The following is a 20027-nucleotide window of genomic DNA, read 5'->3' as shown; positions in this document are numbered from 1 at the left end:
AGTGGGCCGCGGTGGGGCATCGTCGAGGGGGTTGAACTCCGAATTTAGGGGTGCGAATTCAGTTGCTGCAACCTTTTCATTTTTCGTGGATCTTCGTCGGGCGATTCGATCGTTCTAAAGACGCATTCTAAAGATAAAATAATAACAAAAGATAAAATAAAAGATAAAATTTGCGATGGAAAATAACTCGAGAGATATCCATGCATATTCTGAGAACTTGAAATGATAAGAAAACGTATAATATTATTGAAGAATATTATTGCAGAGAATCACAAACAAATCTGGAAGATTTGTATTATTAATAAAATATAAACGATCCGACTACGATAACAAGTATTATAAATATAAATAATATTTTAGAAACATGCAGAAATACGTCTAAAAATCCAGGCTAAATAAAACATATAAAATAATACGTAATAAAGAATACAAAAAAATACGCGACCGATATAATATAAACATATCAAGAATAAAATAATATAACTGATAAAATAATAATGTAATAGAAAATATCCTATGATAATCCGAAGGTATTATTTGCAATTATAAAAACACTGCATGGGGAAATCTAAAAAAAACCACATATGAACCACAAAATACAAAAGAAAAGGTCCTACAAAAATTCCAAAATTGTATCGAAGGTCCAAATTATGGAGAATGACGTCATGGAAGACAATGAAAGAATATTATAATACGATATATTATACATAATATAAACATATCAACAATAAAATAATGTAACCGATCAAATGTAATAGAAAATATCCCACGATAATCCGAAGTTATTCTTCGGAATTATAAAAACATTGCACGAATAAAACTAAAAAAAAACTACATATGAATCACAAAATACAAAAGAAAAAATTCTACAAAAATTCCGAAATTATATCGAAGGTCCCAATTAGTTAGAACGACGTCATGTCTCCCGCTGAAAGAATATTATAACACGATTAAATTTACGAGATTATTTATAAACAAAATACACGCGCCCGCAAGAAATAAAAATAAAACTATCGCCGCAGCAATAGGAACAGAGCAACCGATAGAATCGATTCAATTGGCGCGCGACGTATGCGAAGGAATTCTCATTAAGAGTCGTCCGGAGGCGCGGCGATTATCTAATCGCGATTCGCGCGATCCTTCGGGAACCACCCCCGATTCGTCTCGGGCTCGCGGCGAGGCGGGCAAAATCGAGGAAAAAGCGTCGCGGGGGGACGAGTAGGAGGAGACGAAGAGGAAACAGGGTGCGACCATCGTAGAAAACGCGGGCCGAACTCGTCGCGCGACATTCTCGGATGGGATTATTCACGGCCGGTGCCTCGGCCCCGCGTTTCTATCGGCTGAATCGCCGCGCGCGGCGCAACGACGACGTGGCGCTACGGCTCTCGTCCCGCGATCTGATAGCATTCAAATCGGACGACTAAATAGAAGACCGCGACCGATTTATAATCCAGGCCCGCGGCCGTTGCTCGCATCGCGCCGCGATACGCATCGATTCCGGGGTATATTAATGCGACGCGCTGGGAACGCGTTGGCTTTTTAACCGGCGGCGCGTCGCGGAACGAGCAGAACACGAGAAAATCGTCCTCCCTTTAATGGAACGGACGCGAGGAGCGTGTTGCGGACGCCCTGTTGCGACGCGGACGAATTCGTCGATTCATCATTGATTACCTCGCCGTCCGGTTTTTGCGAGGGTAATGACAACGAGGGGGAAGGGGGGACACACACACGCGGGGGCCGATGGATATTTATGCGGGGAATGGCGACAGCGAGTCATGCACGCGGCGGCGGCGGCGGCGTGCTTTCGGCCCGAAGTCGAACACGTACCGAAAGATATTTATGAAGTTATCTCCATTCGGCGGCAGCCTGTCAGCTCTATATTCGTCTCCCCGGGTCCGCGACGCTTCGTCTCGTAATTCTCCGGCGAACGCGCGACATAAATTTGTTAGCGCTTGTTCGTAAATAACTTCGTCGGCTTGCTCGTGAATTTTAAGACACCTGTCGCGACCGTGACGGAGACGCGACGAACTCTGTGATATGTAACTTGATAGTAATCGAAATGTAATTAAATAAAGTTGATTTCACATTTTTCGGTGTTATTTTGCCGGGAATTGGAAAGGCAACGAGTTCAAGATCGACACACGCTCGCGAGGGATGAAATTCGGAAAACTCTTAATAGTAACTTAATAGTAATTGAAATGTAATTAAAATTGAATTGGTTTCACATTTTTCGGCGTTATCCTACCGGGAATTGGAAAGGCAATGAATTAAAAAATCGATACACGCTCGCAAGGGATGAAACTCGAAAAATTCTTAATAGTAACTTAATAGTAATCGAAATGTAATTACAATTAAATCGATTTCACATTTTTCAACGTTATCTTACCGGGAATTATAAAGGCAATGAATGAAAAAATCGATACACGCTCGCAAGGGATGAAACTCGAAAAATTCTTAATAGTAACTTAATAGTAATCGAAATGTAATTAAAATTTTTAAAATTTTTCGGTGTTATTTTACCGGTAATTATAAAGGCAATGAATTAAAAAATCGATACACGCTCGCGAGGGATGAAATTCGGAAAATTCTGGAACTTCTGGAATTTATTACGCAATTTCATTTTATTGCGTATATATTCTGTTTTTCTCATCTGTATTTTAAGGGATGAAAATTAATCTCGAAATATTAGGTTATTTTTCATTTTGTTGCTATAATTCGCGAATTGTGGAAGACGGAGGAAAACTCTTCGAACGAAAGCTACTTCTTTCGTTCAGTATTTGCTTATAACTTTTGACAATTGTTTCAACAATTAACGAAAATCGTACACCATGTGACAGGTTTGAACAAAACAAGTAACTCTTGTCCGACGACTTTTCTTCTATCGTGTATAATTATAGCAAATTATACAGATCGATTACAGAACAGCCGAAAATATGTTAACTTCCACCCTTCAAAGCGAACTTACGCAAAGAAGGAAAGAAATCACGTAATACACATCCACATGTACACTCCAAGCATCCCTCAGATTTCAGAATATTTCGAATTTCTTAATCTGGGATCATCCCTTAATCTCGTGTCTCAAGAAACCAAAATTTCTGCAGCCCCGTCTGAGACGATATCATTTTCGACATCCGCGAACACATTTCACGCGCGTCGCGGCCATTTCCAATAGCTCGATACATCGAACGGCTCTCGAGGAAATCGCTCGGAATGTTTCTCCAACGGCAACGCGACGTCGAAATTGATGGATGCCGAGCAGAAGAGCCCCTCGCGATCGGAAGGAAAAAAAAAGTTCGGCCGTTCGGAAGGACGCAATCGTGCTCAAGTGGGTTTACCGATGAAATTTTCCGCGTCAATAAGGAGCGCCGGCTGCGAGAGAGCCGAGAGAGGTCCTCACCCCCGACTATTTACTTTTAATTACGCGACTGGTTAATTATTGACGCTTCGCGGAGGGGGCCCGGGGAGGCGATCGCCGGCCCCCAGACCGGTCCAAACAATCGTAACAATGAGATGGCGGGGGCTGGTGGTAGTCAAGGGTGGCCCGCTGGCTCCGTATAGATCCGGACACCCCCGGTTAGCCCTGGACGATTCTATCGACCGGGCCACATCAAAGTTGCACGCGATACGGTTCACCCCCCCTCCTCCTCCCTTCGGTCTCGACGCGGCTCCGGGGATGGGGGTCCGCTTTAATATCGAAGAAAATTATGTAATCGGTAGCCGTTACGCCCCTCAGCGGCCTGCAACAGGGGAAATTGATCGTGCATGCAAATAAAGTGCCATTATCCCCGTGCCGGAGCCCCGAACGTTGTACAACGCTGTCGGGATTACCGGCCAGAAACTGCTCCCCCGGATCCAGGGGTTCGATTTTCGCGACCGCCCGCGATAAGAACCTACGAATCGCAATCACGGCGCGTTCGACATCTCGCGATCTTCGAACCGTTTGCACGAATACCGTAAGTGGCCGCGCTACTTCGATGTTCTCCTCGCGAATCGGGTGAAAAACGACTACCTCGAGCGCGTTCATCGATCGAGACCGTTCTTATCGAGCCGTCGATTTTTTTTCCTGGACAGCGTGCGCTGTCAATTCTCCCTAATTTTCTTTCAATTTTCCTTGCAAACGAAAGTGGACAATTTGGGAAGGGGTGGATTATTTGGGCGGATTATTTTAGCATCGTGGAACATTTTTATATTTGTCGGTTGTCAACAACTATACAGGGTTTCCCGAAAATGTCTCGCAATCCGGAAATGGGAGGTTCCTGAGGTCATTTGAAGCAACTTTTTCCTTTGCGAAAATTTTCTTCGAGGCTTTGTTTACGAGTTATTAACTAAAAACACTAACCAATAAGAGGCGAGCTCGGCTGGCGCGCGGCGGCCCAGCCAACGAGCGCACGGAGCCCGGTTCCGCTCATTGGCTCGGCCGTCTCGCGCCAAATGATCTCGTCTCTGATTGGTCACTGTTTTTCGTTAATAACTCGTAAACGAAGCCGCGGATTGCATTTTCGTTAAGGAAAAAGTTGCTTCAAATGACCTCAGGAATCCCCTACTTTCGGATTGCGAGACATTTTTGGGACACCCTGTAGAAACGGGGTGCAACGTTCCCAAATTTTACCATTTTTCTTTTCAAACTGATGAAAAATTAAGGAGAATTTATTGTATTCTTTTCTATAGTACCTTGAAGTTTATAACGAAACCAATCGAATTTTTTTTCGCATTAACCCCTTTGCCATACCTCGTCGAGTCTGACACGTGATAGAGATTTCTAGTAATAAAATTCATGTTAAATATGAATGATATTCCGTTCCCTTCGGTCTGAATAAAATTCTGATTTCTTGTCACCGGTATATAAATATTTGAATAAATGTAGACACGATAAATATAAATGATCTTTCTTCTTCTTAGAAATTATTACAATCGAGAAACTTCTAATCGTTCTAACTGCAAAGAAAATAGTCTGGCAAGGGGTTAATAATTCTGATGAATTGTATTCAAAATGGCGAGATGTCTAAATGAATACTGTCTTCGTACTAAACGCGGATTTAGCATATACGTTTGACGAGCAGACACCGGCGGCCGGAAAAACATATCGAAGAGGAACGATCGAAGGGAAATGATTTTCTAAACATTGTCTACGAAACCCTTTTTCGTATTATCAAAGATGAGGAAGGTATTCGCTTCTGAGATCTTCAATGGGACACGATGTGCGACGCCGAGCAGCGAACTCCGTTGCACTTCGGCGAACTTCGTTCCAGCGCGACGCGATCTTCGTTGTCCTCGAATCTCCCCGGAATTTAGGAGCCGGCTTAATTCGTTCATCTTTTTCGCGATCTCCAGGCGGAGGGGGGAACGAAGTTGCGCTAATTCCATTCACCCGCCGACGAACTTAGCAAGTTCGATAATTTCGTTTGAAGAACAACAGAGCGTCTGTCCGGGACCGGGGTTCCGGGTCCCGGTTCCTCCCGAAGGTTCCAGCCCGGCTGGCAATTACGCTCGCCCGAAAGAGATATCCTCGAGGCATGGTGTAACCTCGGGTGCCTCGGTGCACGGTAATTTCTGCCAGAAATGTTAGGAGGGCGGAATTGAAACCGGCGGATCTGAGAATTTTAAATCGCGGATTTTTGAACGTCGCGGTTTGGTTTTAGAGAAACTCGGGACAGTCGGTGAGAAAAGCCAGTGGCCAGCATGTCAGTGTACGTTAATATGAATACATAGTAATGTTAGAATGAAAATGATGACTTAACTTTTTTATTTTTTATTTTCTACCACGATTCGCAGGCAATTCGGAGGCCACGTGACTCGAGTATAGCACAGAAAAACGGATATAAATTGGCCAACTTCGAGTGACGATAACTCCGCGAAAAACCACCTTAGGATGATGACTTCTTTTTCAAATTAAAGCTTGAAACCTCTACTTTAAGACACTCTACTATGAATTTTAAGTTTGATGCACCCTGTAACCCTTCAAATGTGAAGCCATGTTTGTCATATCGAAAATTGCCAAGTTTGACGAAATGCGCATTGGTCAGCTTCGACTGACGATAGCTCCGCGAAAAATCACCTCGGGACGATGACTCTTATTTTAAATTAAAACTTGAAACCTCTACTTTCAAACAGTCTATCTGGATTTTAAGTTCCATGCACTCTTGCCACTGTAACCCTTTAAACGCGAGGCCATGTCCGTCATATTTGATATCGTCGAATTCGACAAATTACACGAACTTAACATAAAAAAAAGAAACTCTAATCTTATAAAAACAGTATCGCCCCTGATCTCATCTTGATCGGAAAAGCCTCGCTATTACATCGATGGAAGGTCCCGATAAGAAAAGATAAAAAGGTTTCCCATTTTATTATTACTATATCTATCCTCCGTTCGGCGTCCTTTTCCGCGAAGTAACAAAGGCGGCCCGGGAGTTTCATTCGGTATTCGATCGGACCCCGGCGTTTCGCTTGAAGCGCGTTCTTGGCGCCCTCGGGCGACCTGTGGATGCTCGATAAAGGAAAAGGAACCGGGCTATCGGCCGCCGGCCGCAGACTTTCCACGGGAGCAGCCGGGGCATGAGTTATGGCGTTCGGATGCATCGGGCTCGGGGTTACGAAGCGTTATCAATTGCCGCTAAGAAAATAAATCTCGGCGACCCCTGCGGCAGTTTTCGAGCTCGCGGAGGGTGAGACCCGCGAACAGCTCTCCCCGTTCGTCCCGCCGCGCGGGATCCTCCTCCTCCCCCCCGCGAGGGTAACGACGCGGAACTATTGCATTTTCGGGGGAGACCCTCCTCCGTGCCGCCGCCGCCGTCGCCGCTCACGGAATTCGTATGCGTTTTTCGACGCCGCTGTATATTGATGTTCGAGGCACGTGTCCCCGGGACAAGCGAGCGTGCGCCAACCAGACGCTCGCCATGATCCCGCGCGGCGAGGAGGAGGAACGGCCCTCGGGAGAGTCACGTACCGGGGTTACAACCGGGAATGGCTTTGACATTCTAAAATTGGAAGAAGCTTAGGAACGTCGGCCATCGGTTTGTCGCGGTATTCCTCGAAAATCCCGGCACCGGCACGCGCATCCTAAACGCGACGATGAAGCCGGAGATCTATGGCCGTTGACGGCCTTCCGGATCCTGCTCGCGCGATCACGCTGCGCAAATATGTATGCACTGTGTTCTACTTGCCGATTCGAACGCGTACGCGGCATCGTGCTTCTCGAGTTTTTAATCGAACCGCGCTCCTTCGAGATCTTTGTTGCTCGAAATATCGGTCGTTTTCGTGGTACAGTTTTAATTGAGCAATAGTTTTATGTATTCGTTCTTTTAATTGGACTTTTAATTGTTCGATCGTGTTGTGTTCTGTTGGTTATTTATGGACTTTTAATTGATCGATTGTGTTGTGTTCTATTGTTTATTTGGAGTTTTAATTGATCGATTGTGTTATATTCAGTTGATTATTTGGACTTCTAATTGATCAATTGTCTTATATTCAATTGTTTATATGGACTTTTTTTAATTGATCAATTGTGTTATGTTCTGTTGTTTATTTGGACTTTTAATTGATCGATCGTGTTATGTTCAGTTGATTATTTGGACTTTTAATTGATCAATTGTCTGATATTCAATTGTTTATATGGACTTTTTTTAATTAATCAATTGTCTTATATTTAATTGCTTATATGGACTTTTTTTAATTGATCAATTATGTTATATTCAATTGTTTATATAGACTTTTAATTGATCAATCGTGTTATACTTGGGCGGCTCGAAAGCCAATCAATGTAAGTCGATTAACCTTAAAATTCAGATAAATAAAGATCTTGCGAATTAACTGTAAAAAAATGCCGTGGTGCAAAGGTATTAATGCAAAGCACAGTTTTTATTCGAATTGAACGAAAAGGAAATTAATATCGTTATTTAAATATTCTATTTAATTTACTTTATTTTTATTTCTTTCGTAACTCTTCACTTTATTTGATCGTTTCGTATTTATCTACGAAGAAATCGACTATATCGATTTATCGATCAAAAGATCTCCTACGATAAAGATACGTTTTACTCCGTAACTCATTTAAAAAAAAAGAAAATGGACTGAAAAAGTTCGACAATATCTTCTAAATCGTTCATTCAACGTTCTCAACGATCGCAGAAGAATTAGAAACTGCACGGGATCGGTTTAGCTAACAGTCTTTCACGCGAAAGTGTCTAAAAAAACAAAGCATAAACATCGTAGAAAAGACACAAAAATCCAGAGAACGACTAACAAAATTGAGAATTGCAAGGAGAACAAAAATTGCTTTTAATTTAGCTTTCATGGCTGGTCGACTCTACAAATTCTGCAGTTAAACCAAAAGAGGTGCACCATTTTCGCCGGCGAAAGGTGTAATTGCCTCGATGCGGCGTTCTAGTTTGTCGCATCCGTAAAAACTGCAAGTAGAACAGAATTAGAGGCGGCGGCGGCGACGGGAGAGAATTAGAGGAGGGGTTGAAGCGTCCGGGTGAAAATGAGCGACGCGTTATCCAAGGGTTGAAAGCCGGGTCGTGGCACTTACACGTGGTCGCGGCGGCCGCAGCTTGCCAGGATAGGAGCGAAATTAGTTAAAAATTAACCGACACGTAGTTGGCTCGAGTTAGAATCAATTTAGCCGAGGCCGGGTTGGCCGGCGCCGTGTTACGCGGGACGCGCCCCGCCCGCCGTCCACTCGCCGCGCCGGCAAATGGCAACAGTCGGGACGGCGGGGAACACAGTCGGACGCGGGGGCGCATCGCGATGAGAAAACTTTCAAGAATAATTTTCGTAAATTGATATCCGGGAACTTTCTCGATTTATGACGGGCCGTATATCGTTCTGTATTTACGGGTCGAGCGTTCCCTTAATCCCGCGAAGACCCGCCGAGCGGACCGGCTCGCGGCTCGCTGTTACATAATTCATAAAACGCGTTCGAATCTCGGTGAAACTTTGCATACAGGTAATTCAATCCCGATTTCATACGGACGGCGAAAGAGAAGAGAGGGAGTCGGAGAGGCTATTGCAGCGTGACGCAATCCTTTCTCTCCCCCTATCTCTCTCTCTTTCTCTCTGTTTCTTAGTTCCTCTCCGTGCCTTTTAATCGCTTCCCACGTAGCCTTTGTTGCCATCGTGTTCACTGTCCGTCTCTCGCGACCGACACGAAATTATTAGGTTGTTGCACACGAAGTCGTAGGCCTTTTTAATGGCACTATACATTATAGCCCGGACCTCGAATGAGTTTTATTGGTCGAAATAAGTCCCGGGAGAAAACCGGCGAGGAAACGCCGCGCCGCGCCGCGATTATCCCGCAATTACTTCGGGAACGTTTATATTATTATTGCGAAACCCTGCCTGGACATAAATCTTCGCTCTTCTTTTTCTTTCTTTCTCTCTTTTTTTTTTATACGTCTCCGATTACCGATACACCGTCGCCGCGCGCAGATTCCAATCACGAGAACTTCGAATTAATTCTACCGTTTCGAATCCGCGATTTCAACTCCGGCTCCGGCGGCGTTTTAATTCGTTTCGTCGATCGCGCCACGCGTATGAAAAATGCGATCGGTCTTTTGCGAAACCGATCGCTTTACGACCGGACGCCTCTTTTACACTTTGAACCGGCGCCTTTATCGTCCGTTTCTTGCGCAACGATCGTCGTCGCACCGACGATTAACCCTCTTGGCCGCGCGGACGACGCGTGCACAGGTCGCGAGGAAATTGCGAAGTTTTATGTCTTGAATAATACTCGTAAATTTTGCACATTTTAGAATAATTCTGGAACGGCTTGTCGAAGCGAACTGCACCCGGTGAGATCGATGAAACGCGTACAGAATTGATCTTGAAGATAGACCGATGCAAATAAGTGGTTAAAGGCATTCGCGATAGTTCACGAACCCAAATAGTTCGATTCCTGAGGTGATTTGAAGCAACTTTTTCCTTAGCGAAAATGCAATCCGCGGCTTTGTTTACGAGTTATTAACGAAAAACAGTGACCAATCAGAGGCGAGATCATTTGGCGCGAGATGGCCGAGCCAATGGGCGTAACTGGGCTTCCTGCGCTCGTTGACTGGGCCGCCTCGTGTCAGCCGAGCTCGCCTCTCATTGGTCAATGTTTTTCGTTAATAATTCATTAACGACTCATCGGAGAAAGTTTTTGCAAAGGAAAAAGTTACTTCGAATAACCTCAGGAATCTCTAATTTAGCACCATAATTTTGGGACACCATGTGTACATGGTAGCACTTTTCAACGGTGGAAAGCCTACTTCCCAGTGTCAACGAAAGGATTAAATTACACGGCCGATGTCTTAAAATAAAATCTACACATACTAAATTATTAAAAGGCTAAATTATTGAAGTGATATAAATGCGACGAAGTTACCAATAAATAAACTCGCCTCTAAATTATCTTAACAATAAATTCGATCAACGAGCAACACTTGCTTCCACCACCGAGAAAAATATATAAACGATAATGATTCCAAATCCGTTCAAATATAAATAATTATCGCAGTACGGCGAAGTATCCGCCGCGATTCCCCGCCCCGCCGATCCATCCCAGTTCCCAAAAATATACGCGCCTCGGATCGGCGATCCAGCGGACGAAGAGGCCAATGTTCTCGGTTGCCGGAGAGCCGGTGCTTTACCGTTCTTGCTCGGGGACGCGTTAATGGCCACGATAATAACGATCCGAATCTTTATCGTCGCGCGGAATAACGCGCGGCAGTAAAACGATAAACCGGCCCCTGGAACGGGTCGCTCCCCCGGCGTAAATGGAGAGGAACCTTAAAACTTTGCTACGACGGGCCGTAATATTTAGCGAGGAGGAGAACGACGTCGACGACGACGAGGACGACGAGGACGAGAAGGACAGCGCGGGGCACCGTTTAAAAACGCGTCCCTCTTCCGTCGTGCTCCTCCGACGAAAAGCGGCACCGGGGCGGACGGGGGTCGGCGCGGCTGCGTGGCCGTCGGGTGCACGTCTCGGCCCCGTAAAAAGTAAATAAAAGTTGCCGCGTAAATTATTCATGAGCGGGGGTCGGCTGTCGGTCGGCGTCCGGTCGCGCGAGCGCGCAGCGAAGAGGGCACGCTTCTCGCGGACACGCGAAAATTACCGGCGCCATTTGCGCGCCGCCTTCTTAAGGTGGTGGCAGACGGTGGGATAGAGTCAGTCGCCGGATCGTATCTCGCCGAGCGCTGCTTAAAACGAGGAATTAACGCCTGCTGGTTACTCTAATCCCGCGCGAAGCGATAATCCTCGCGAGAGACGCGGCGACAAAGTTTCGAATTAGCGTCTGCCGGCGATCTCTCTTTCCTATTTCTCTCTCTCTCTTTCTCTCTCTTTTTCTCCTTCTCTAAATCTCTCGCGCCTTTCTCCCCGTCCTCCTATTAGAGCCTTTTCGCGAGAAAGAAACGCGTTGTAAAACGGAAACGTTTGATGTTGACAGCGAACCGGCAGATGGACGTCGCTCTCTACGTCGGCCTGACTGTCGCCTGCGTGGTAATCGGCGGCCTGGTCGCGTTCCTGGCGAAGTTCCTCAGGCGCAAAGGTCGGGACCATTCCCTTTACTCCATGGCCCGTAACGGTAAGCATCATACTGACGAGAAAAAGACACCCGGCTTCTCTCCCCGCCATCCCCGAACAAAGGTGCGAAAAGGTGACGGCGCGCGCGCGCACACGCCGGCTGTAATCGCGGCAAATTCTCCCCAAGTTTCCTTCAGCCTGTGGGGCACAAGTGTGGGCGTTACTGCGGACGCCCCAAATACTGCGCCTCAAATATTTTATAATAAAATCTAACATTTTAATATTTCACGTTGACAATTTATGAGAAGTAACAACAATCGCAGTGTTAATTAATTTAAGTGACGAAAAAATGGCATTGTTTTGAGCTATTGAAAATTATTGAGAACGTAATTGGTTGAGAAGACTGTACAGGGTGCCCCGAAATTATGGCACTTCCGGGAAATGAGAGGTTCCTGAGGAGATTTGAAGTAACTTTTCCCTTTACAAAAATTTCCTCCGACGCATCGTTCACGAGTTATTAACAGAAAACCACTGACCAATGAGAGGCGAGCTCGCTTAGCGCTGGGCGGCCGAGGCAATGAGCGATCGAAGCTTCAGTGCCGCCTATTGGTTCGGCCGCGCAGCGCCAGGCGCGCTCGCCTTTCATTGGTCATGGTATTTCGTTAATAACTCGTTAACGGTGCCTCGGAGTAAATTTTTGTAAAGGAAAAAGCTGCATCAAATCGCCTGAGGAACCCTTCACTTCCCGGAAATAACATAATTTCGGGACAACCCGTATATTGTAAATTCTCTCGGATTTGGGGAAAGGTGACACTTTTATTCGAGGCTCGCGGTTCATTTTTATAATTGCCGGTTGTCAACCATTATAAAAACGATTATAAAAAAGGGATACGTATTGTAAGGGAACAATCGTATCTCCTCTCCCCGAATTGTCCACTCTTGTTCACGATCAGAAGGTAAATTCGGGAGAATTTGCTCTCCCTAACTCTCGTTACACCTGCCTTCTTCCGTCGGGTTCGACGTTCTCGGACGGAGGTTATTCTCCCCGCGCGGCGTTCAGGCGTGTGCGAGCCCGTTGTTACCCATTCTCGGCCCTTTGCTCGCGGAGCACGATCGGAATGATATACTACTTCGAAGTTTGACTGACATTACGTGCTCGCCGCTTTCGTCCGACCATGGTCACAGAACGATCGTAAGAATAGAGCGGAGCATACGTCGCCGGTAATGGACGCCGGGTTAACGGTGACGTATCTGGAACGCGGCCGGACTGTTGCACAACCTTCCTGCGGAAACTTCGCGGCCGCTAATGGAGCAAATCGTGTTAGATCGAGCTTCGCCGGGCTAGTTAGCCGACGACGAGTCTATCCGGCGCGGCACTCTGTCGAATGCGGCTATCGACGGACGGGGGAAGCCGACGTTTTCTAGGATTCTACAGTAATGTCTCCCATACTGACGCTCAGATTGTTCAGAAAAATGGACAATTTTGGAAGAGGAGATACTATTATTCGAGTCCTGCTGCTCGTTTTTATAGTTGTTGACAATTCGTGACCATAAAAGTAAACCGCGAGGATCGAATAATTGTATCTCCTCTCCCTGGACAATTTGGGTAGGGGAGATACGATTAATTTGAGTCTGGTGCCTCGTTCTTACAATTACCGATTCTCAGCAGCTGCAAGGCTCGAATAATCGTATCTCCTCTTCCCAAATTCTCCATTTTCCATTTTCTTCCATATTCGAGTCTTGCAGCTCGTTCTTATAATTATTGGCAATATCGGCAACTATAAAAACGAGTTGCAAGGCTCGAATAATGGTATCTCCTCTTCCCAAATTGCCCATTTCTGTGGACAATCTGAAGGTCAGTAAGGGAGACATTACTGTACTCGGGAACGATTCAATGCGACGAAAGACATCCTAATCGGACGTCTGAGCAACGACGACGTCGTTGTCGTTCGAACGACTGACCAGACGAGACAAGAAGCGAACGAAACGCCATCTTATCGTCGCGTCGAAATTGAAGATGCGTGACGTAGAAGTGTGAGGAGAAGATCATTCTTGGCGATTTCGAAGACCTTCGTGAAAATTAACGAGCTTTTTTTTAAATTGAAGTACACAGAAAAAGAGTTCAAGTTTTACTGTTCCCAAAAGCAAGCATTTTTTTGTGCAATTTGCTTCAGACTCGATGAAACACAATTACGCAATTTCTAGCAAATCGTGGAATTTTCAACAATTTTCGATTCCGAACAATCGTCGATCGGTTGGGCTAGAAAGTGACGCCCGAGCTTCGCGTCCTCCGCCAGTCAGTCAGCCCCGTTATCGGCGCGCAGAGATAGTCAGGGCTTAAAGGGAATAGCAAATAGCATGTAAAGCAAAATGTGCTCGCGTACACAGAACGAACCGACGAAAGCGGCGAGCAGAGTCGCGTTGGAGTCGGAGTACTACCCCTGGCAGAAAATATTCGATCAGAATCACAGACACGTTTGTCGGAAGAGAGTTGTTTCCAGCGTTTATCGAGCAAGAAAAACCCTCCCCTTTTTTCTTAAAAATCTTGAAAGTTAAAGATGACGGTACATTGAATTGCAAAGATGACGTTCTCGTGCCATGGACGTCCCATTTTTTTTTATTCCTCATCTCAGAGAATAAAGTATTGATTTTTACGTATTAATTTTTGCATTAACATTGACTTTATACGCGATTTTTACCGTTTTTTGCCCGATTTTTGCCTTTGGATTCAACGCACACGGGCCAATTTTCTAGCAACGAATCTGAAATCTGGAGTTGAGAAACTTTCGGGACGTTTCGGGACATTTTATCGGGTCGGGTTGCGAAAGTTCGCAAAGTTCGGCTACCCGTGATTCCGATACACCCCTGGCCAATTCATATTTCAAGTGTCATGTCTCAGTTAACCCTTTGCACTCGAGACTAATTCAAAGAAAAGTTCCATTTTAATTCGAAAATAGAGACATTTGTTTCAATATACAGCATTTCCATCCGACGCGATTGTTTCTACTTGATAAATATGAAATATAAATTTCTCACAGAAAACTTCTCTATTACTTGACAATTTATCGAATATAGATAAATTTAACAATGCGAAAATTCTGTTGAAAATAGTGTAGCAATATTTATCGTCGCCTCAGAGTCGCCGCTCAAGTGCAAAGCGTTAGCAGCTATAGTCCTCGCGCGAGAAGAAGGCACGTTCTACGTTCCCCCTCTTGCTAGCTGCCGCTCGCTATTGGCCGCAAACGGCGGCGAGGATCGGCGGCGGTCAATGGCGGTCATCGGCAGTGGGGACAGCGGCGCTGCGCCGCGAGTAGGAGGGGGAATGCGAACGGAAAGGAGCTTGTTTCTCGCGCGAGGACTATAGCGGCACTCTACGATGCCACGCAAAGACGGCGTTTTGTAGTTCTTCGATTCCCCTCGCGGGTTCGGTAGCACCCTCCCTCGCCCACAAACCAAACATATGTGCGATATTGATGCGTCCTTGCGATCCGCGGTCGATCCTAAGCGATCAAAAGATCATTTTCCACACGGGGACCGTGCGAACGATCGGAAAGATAAGACGGTTGAAACTCTTCGATCGAGTGGCTTCCGGCAGGGGTTGTAGTATCACGGCGGCGTCTGTCCGCAGCGCGCAGAGATACCCACGGGCCGTGGCTCGGCGGTGTGCGTTTCAGAATTCCAGCCGGAGTTCTTCCCGGACCAGGACAAGAAGCTGAGCTTGCAGCCGGACGTAACGGCGACGAGCGTGCCGGCCTGCTACGAGTATCCTTTCGACCCGAAGCTGTCGATGTCGAGATCCCTCTCCGAGCACCATTACGACGTGCCCCACCTCTCGATCGCGCCGCAACCGTCGCCCATGTCGCCCACGCCGAGCACCTCGACCCAGGAGTCATGCAGCGACAAGCAGATCCATTCCGACTGCGAGAACAGCGTCACTAGCTCCTACCCGTCCTCGGACTCGACCTACAACGTCGCCTCGGAGAGCGTCCGTCTGCCGAAGCTCGAGACCGGAAACGTCGCGGGGGCGGCGGTGAACACGCGCGGCGCCCTCCTCGTGCTTCCGGACGCCGGCATATCGATGTCCGTGCCCGAGGGAGCGGTGCCCAAGCCACTCAGGGAGGAACTCTACCTGGCGGTGCTCAACGAGGATCGCTTTAGGCCTCGATTACCCGGTAAGTGATGCGTGCATTATTAATTGCGCCCGGTGCGTATGACGGTTACCCGTTACGCTACGATGACCGGCTATCGATCCGATTCAATCAACGGCCGCATCGCATCGCGCCGCATCGCGTCGCGTCGCATCGCGTCACGCCGCATCGCAGAAAGCCGCGGCGCCGCGCAGTGCTTGATCCGGCCGAGCGAAGATCCACGGTCGAAAATCAATTCTGTTATTTTCATAGTTTCAACGATTGCTTTTTCAAATGGGTTTGCATACAATTTTTCAGAACTTTAAAATCGAAATTCTAGCACTTTTGTAATAAGTAGAGTGCGGATTTTATTTATTTGTTTGTTTTATTTTTATAGTTTATAAATTGGGTGGTTGGAATTTCGAATGGGAGATTAAAAGAATTCTGAAATGTCAGTGTCTTATTTTTAATCTATTAAAGTGGTGAAGGTTATAATTAACTTGCTATTTAATTTCTACTTCTCGCAGTCGACGCAGACAGTTTTCATTTTGCATAAAAATCCGCGGTCTGGTAATTAGATGTAACGTTACGAAGACCAGCTAATGAAAATGTCTTTCTTGAATTAACACATTTTTTGCGGGTCACAGTTCAGCATTTGTTATACATATAGTACAATTATATAATATTATATATTATACAATTATATAACAGTATATATATTATACAGTTATATAACGTTATATATAGTATACAATTATATAACATTATATTATATTAAACAATTGTATAATAATTGCCACGCCACGCCATATATTGTTTAATAATTATATAATACAATTGTTTTATAAGAATGGCAAGATTAGATTTTCTTTAAGCTTCGTGCGATTTCTATGATTATAGATATGTGTTTAGACAGAAATTTCTCTCAGAGACATTTTTAGAACTTCAGAAACTATAAAAGAAAAGATCTGAAACCATTTTGACCATCATTTTGACCGGTTTGGTAATTCTAGCGTTATATATATAACAGACATTTATTTTATTATTAAATGAACTTATGACTTGAACGTAATAAAATAGTATCTTTAAATTGCTCAAATGGCCAAAAATGGCAAAAAATTGCCAAAAATGATCAAAAACCCGCCAAAAATGACCAAAAATGACCAAAAATGACCACTGTTTCGAATATCATCCATTCACTTTTAATGCCTAAAACGCATAAATGCATAATGCACAAACGCATAATAAAATCCTTAGTTAAATTGTAACCTCGGACCTCGAAGCACCGCTAAAATAATTTTGGCCACGGATCGCTGCTTCGCTAGACCACCATCGTGCGTCAGGGACCGGGGCTAATGAATATTGACGGACCCCCGATCCGACACCCCGACGCTCGCGTTTTTCCCAATCCGTCGCGTCGAGGACCCTCCCTAAGGTGCTTCGGGTTTCACCGACACTTGACGTGTTCCCTTCCGCCGGTTTCGGTCTCTACACAGACAATCTCCTTGATCCACATTTCGGCCGGCATGATTGGTAGCTCCATCGATTGATAGCTGTCCACTGGTTCGGTACTTGGTCTCTGGGTCTCCAATGGCTCCGGAGTGGACAGCTGTTGCGGTCGTTAGCGTACTGCGGATCTTTATGCAGCGTTCCGGGTCAATCGACGGAAATCGGGTTGACGCGACGCTGTCGTCTGTCGTTGATAGACCGCGCGAATCCTCCTGGAAAAGAAAAGAAAATTAGATGAAAATAAATGTTTTAATTTCTTTTAATCGTTTTTAAAACGGTAGATAGAGTTCACAGAATTGTCGGACGAAGCAGTTTATTTTTATCTCGCTCGTGTTTCTTGCAATCAAAAGAGGGAATGTTTTACTTTGCACGAAGATTCGCGGTTTAGTTGTCACAATTTGATATTTCAGTTGTATAGTTTTATCGTTGATGCGTAAAAATTCATGGTCTAGTATTCGTAAGTTGTGGAGGGTGTGATAGGTTTCTTTCTCTCGTGCATTTTTATAGTTTCGAACGTCGGGCGCTCGGTCTTGCCAAGAATTGAAGTCCAGTGAACGTCGAGCTACAGTAGTTTCTCCCTAATTCGCACTTAAATTGCACAGAAAAATGGACAATTTGGAAAGAGGAGATATGATTATTCGAGCCTCGCACTTGGTTTTTATAATTGCTGACAATCGGCGACTACAAAAATCCTCCTCCAAAATTGTCCTCTTTTGCTTGCAAGCTAATGGAAAATTAGGGAGAATTGATTGTACAGTAGTGTCTGTCTAATTGACGCACAGATTGCGCACAAAAATTGACAATTTGCGAACAGGAGACACGATTATTCGATCCTTGCATCTCGTTTTAATAATCGCTGACAATCGGCGACTATAAAAATGAGCCACAAGGTTTGAATGATCGCATCTCCTCCTCCCAAATTGTCCTCTTACAAGCTGATGGAAAATTAGGGAGAATTGACTCTCTAATTGACGCTCAGATTGCGCACAAAAATTGACAATTTGCGAACAGGAGACACGATTATTCGATCCTTGCATCTCGTTTTAATAATCGCTGACAATCGGCGACTATAAAAATGAGCCGCGAGGCTCAAATAATCGCGTCTCCTTCTCCTAAATTCTCTTCTTTTACTTACAAGCTGATGGAAAATTAGGGAGAATTGACTGTACAGTAATGTCTCTCTATTTCGCGCTCAGATTGCGCCCAAAAATGGACAATTTGCGAACAGGAGACACGAATATTCGAGCCTCGCACATCGTTTTAATAATAAAAGGTCAACATTTTGTCATTAAAACTAGGTGCGAGGCTCGACTAATTGCATCTCCTCCCAAATTCCCCTCTTTCGCTTACAAACTAAATCAAAATCAGCGAGAATTGTCTGCATTTCCCACACAAATCCCGCCAAACTCAATCAAAACCGACCGCGTTCCCCTAATCACAACCAGAAAACGAATCGACCTCGAATCTCGTTTGCCCGCAGACGGTATCACGCAGCTGTCCGCGGTGGTGACCTGTGGCCCGTCCTCGGCGACGTTCAACAAGCCGGTGATCCTGCAGTTCGAGCACTGCGCGATGCTGCACCCGGCCACGTGGGAGCTGAGCGTGTGGGCGTGCGACGGCCTGAGCGTGGAGGACGGTGTCGCGGTGGCGTCCTCGAAGGATCACCAGTCGATCACGTGGACCAGGGTGTTGACGTTGGGCAACGAGACGATCAACACGCCGTTGTTCACGCAGCTGGACCACGCGGAGGCGTTCATCGTGACGGAGCAGCTCCGCGGCTACGTTCTCGCCGGCCAGAGCTGCGAGAACTCGATCGCCACGAAGCGACTTCGATTGGCGTTGTTCGCGAGCCAGGCGGGCCAATGTTGCGTCAGGGTGTACGCGGTGGAGGACACGAAGGCGGCGATGAAGGCGATCGTGGACAGGGAGTCGCAGATCCGGGGCTACCTGCTGGACAAGCCGCGAACGTTGTTGTACCAGGACAACGGCGAGATCTTGTGCGTCAGCCTTGAGGAGGTGGGGAACGAGTGGCAGAGCAAGTCGCCCACGGAGAGGCAGGAGGTCTGGGTGAGAGACGTGTGGAACTGCCAGGAGAACACGAAGCACGTGACATTCGGGCTGGACGCCGCGTTCGGCCCGACCACCACCAGAAGCTACAAGCTCCAGGTCTCCCAGGGCAACTCGGACACCAGGCAGGTGTTCAGGATCGTCTACGACGGCGCGAAGCAATTGATCTCATCCGGAAGCGTGACCAGGCCTCTGCGGGAGGTGACCGTGGTCAGCAGCGGGCATGCTAACAACGCGACCACGGACTCCACCACCCTGAGACCGTTTCGGTTCACCAGGTCCCTGAGGAAGCAGCTCTGCCAGTGCCTGGACCCGCCGAACGCCCACGGCAACGACTGGAGAATGCTGGCGCAGAGGCTCCAGGTTGACAGGTTAGCAATCTTTCAGAGCTTTACAGAGAGGCGTGTTCGCCGGCGAACGGCTTGACTGACAGCGCCGTCCTCGGGGGACGCGCGCTCTGCCAGTTTCTTTGTCGAATGCTCCCGCTGACCGGTCGACGGTCTTTTAATAAAAGGATTTCCTATCGGAATCGGGACCCCGCCTAGCCGGTAGCTAGCTTCGTGTAGGATCGTTTCGCGCTGCGATCACGGACTCCGGGTGTTGTGTTGTTGTTCCCTGTAAACTGCCGGCTGACAGGTATATTCTTTGCGCCGCACGGCGAACAGGGTAGTCATTTATCCTTCTTATATCACACGCGACGCCGGTTACAGTAGCCGGATACTTTGGTAATCGCTGGCAGGTGGCTGTTCCAGGCGCGATCCCGCAGCTAGAACGGCGGCGAACACCGACATGTGCAAATTACGCGTGTAACGTTCGCG

The 20027-nt window shown here is 46.4% G+C and overlaps 1 protein-coding gene across 2 annotated transcripts in view; it reads left to right on the top strand.

The window, feature by feature from the left end:
• The window catches only part of LOC117227893 (netrin receptor UNC5C), a 109452-nt gene that overhangs the window by 86431 nt on the left and 2994 nt on the right, over positions 1-20027 (top strand). For both annotated transcript variants that reach the window (XM_033483434.2, XM_033483435.2), the window contains 3 exons: positions 11430-11567; positions 15181-15678; positions 18623-19580. In XM_033483434.2, coding sequence (XP_033339325.1) covers positions 11430-11567; positions 15181-15678; positions 18623-19580 — 1594 coding nt within the window. The remainder of the gene's footprint in view (positions 1-11429; positions 11568-15180; positions 15679-18622; positions 19581-20027) is intronic.

This window comes from Megalopta genalis, chromosome 12 (assembly GCF_051020955.1).
Source record: "Megalopta genalis isolate 19385.01 chromosome 12, iyMegGena1_principal, whole genome shotgun sequence".
NCBI classification, from domain to species: Eukaryota; Metazoa; Arthropoda; class Insecta; order Hymenoptera; family Halictidae; genus Megalopta; species Megalopta genalis.
This window is presented reverse-complemented; position numbering and strand designations above follow the sequence as displayed.